Raw genomic sequence first — 950 nt, forward strand, 5'->3', positions numbered from 1 at the left:
GAGCGGACCGGTCTCCATGTGGGATCCGAACCCTCGGCGGGAGCGCCACTGCACTCCCAAGTGCCGCACTCTACTGAGTGCGCCACCGGGCCGGCCCACAGGTGTCAATTTCTAATCAAAGAGCAACTAAGATGCTTTTCTAAGATGGTCTTATAAACCAGTTCTCCCCTCTCCTGGGGTGTGTGCTCCTGTGGGGCTCCCCTGGGACTGTCCTCCAGGCAGTCAACCCAGACCAGCCCCTACCCAGGTGCCGTGTCACCCTCCTTCCTTGCAGGAGCCATCCTTGCCCAGCCTAGGGCAGCCACTGACCAAGCCCCTGACCCGCCTGGAGGGTGAGAACCCTCAGCATGCCCTGGACATCAACAAGGTGGTGAGTGATCCATCGAGGAGTGGCCCTGGCAGGGACTGGACGGGCACATGGGAGCCCTGCACATCCTGCTCTCACCTCACTTTGTATTGGTAGATGCTGCGGCTCTTGGGGGACGGATCCCTGCTGTCCTGGCAGAAACAGACCATGGGCACATACCTGGTGCGGCAGGGGCAGCGCCGGCCAGGGCTGCGGGACGAGATCTTCTGCCAGTTGGTGGCCCAGCTCTGGCACAACCCGGATGAGCAGCAGAGCCAGTGCGGTTGGGCCCTCATGGCCATCCTGCTCAGTGCCTTCCCCCCAATGCCTGCCCTGCAGAAGCCACTGCTCAAGTAAGGACCCCTGCAGGTGGGGACCTGGTGGTGGGGTCAGTGGCCACCCACCTCCACAGCAGCCCTGTGCTGTCCCTGCAGATTTGTGTCCGACCAGGCCCCCAAAGGCATGGCAGCGCTATGCCAGCACAAGCTGCTGGGGGCCCTGGAGCAAACACAGCTGGCCCCTGGGGCCGCACGGACCCACCCACCCACCCAGCTCGAGTGGATGGCCGGATGGCGGCGGGGTCGCATGGTGCTGGACGTCTTCA

At 63.7% G+C, this 950-nt stretch overlaps 1 protein-coding gene across 1 annotated transcript in view; it reads left to right on the forward strand.

The window, feature by feature from the left end:
* LOC103585179 (unconventional myosin-XVB-like) overlaps positions 1-950 on the forward strand; it is a 28,566-nt gene that overhangs the window by 13,195 nt on the left and 14,421 nt on the right. Inside the window, exons 14-16 of the mRNA XM_008566080.1 lie at positions 275-370; positions 464-699; positions 781-950. Of these exons, the coding sequence (XP_008564302.1) occupies positions 275-370; positions 464-699; positions 781-950 (502 nt within the window). The remainder of the gene's footprint in view (positions 1-274; positions 371-463; positions 700-780) is intronic.

Source organism: Galeopterus variegatus, unplaced genomic scaffold, assembly GCF_000696425.1.
Source record: "Galeopterus variegatus unplaced genomic scaffold, G_variegatus-3.0.2 Scaffold219, whole genome shotgun sequence".
Taxonomy (NCBI): domain Eukaryota; kingdom Metazoa; phylum Chordata; class Mammalia; order Dermoptera; family Cynocephalidae; genus Galeopterus; species Galeopterus variegatus.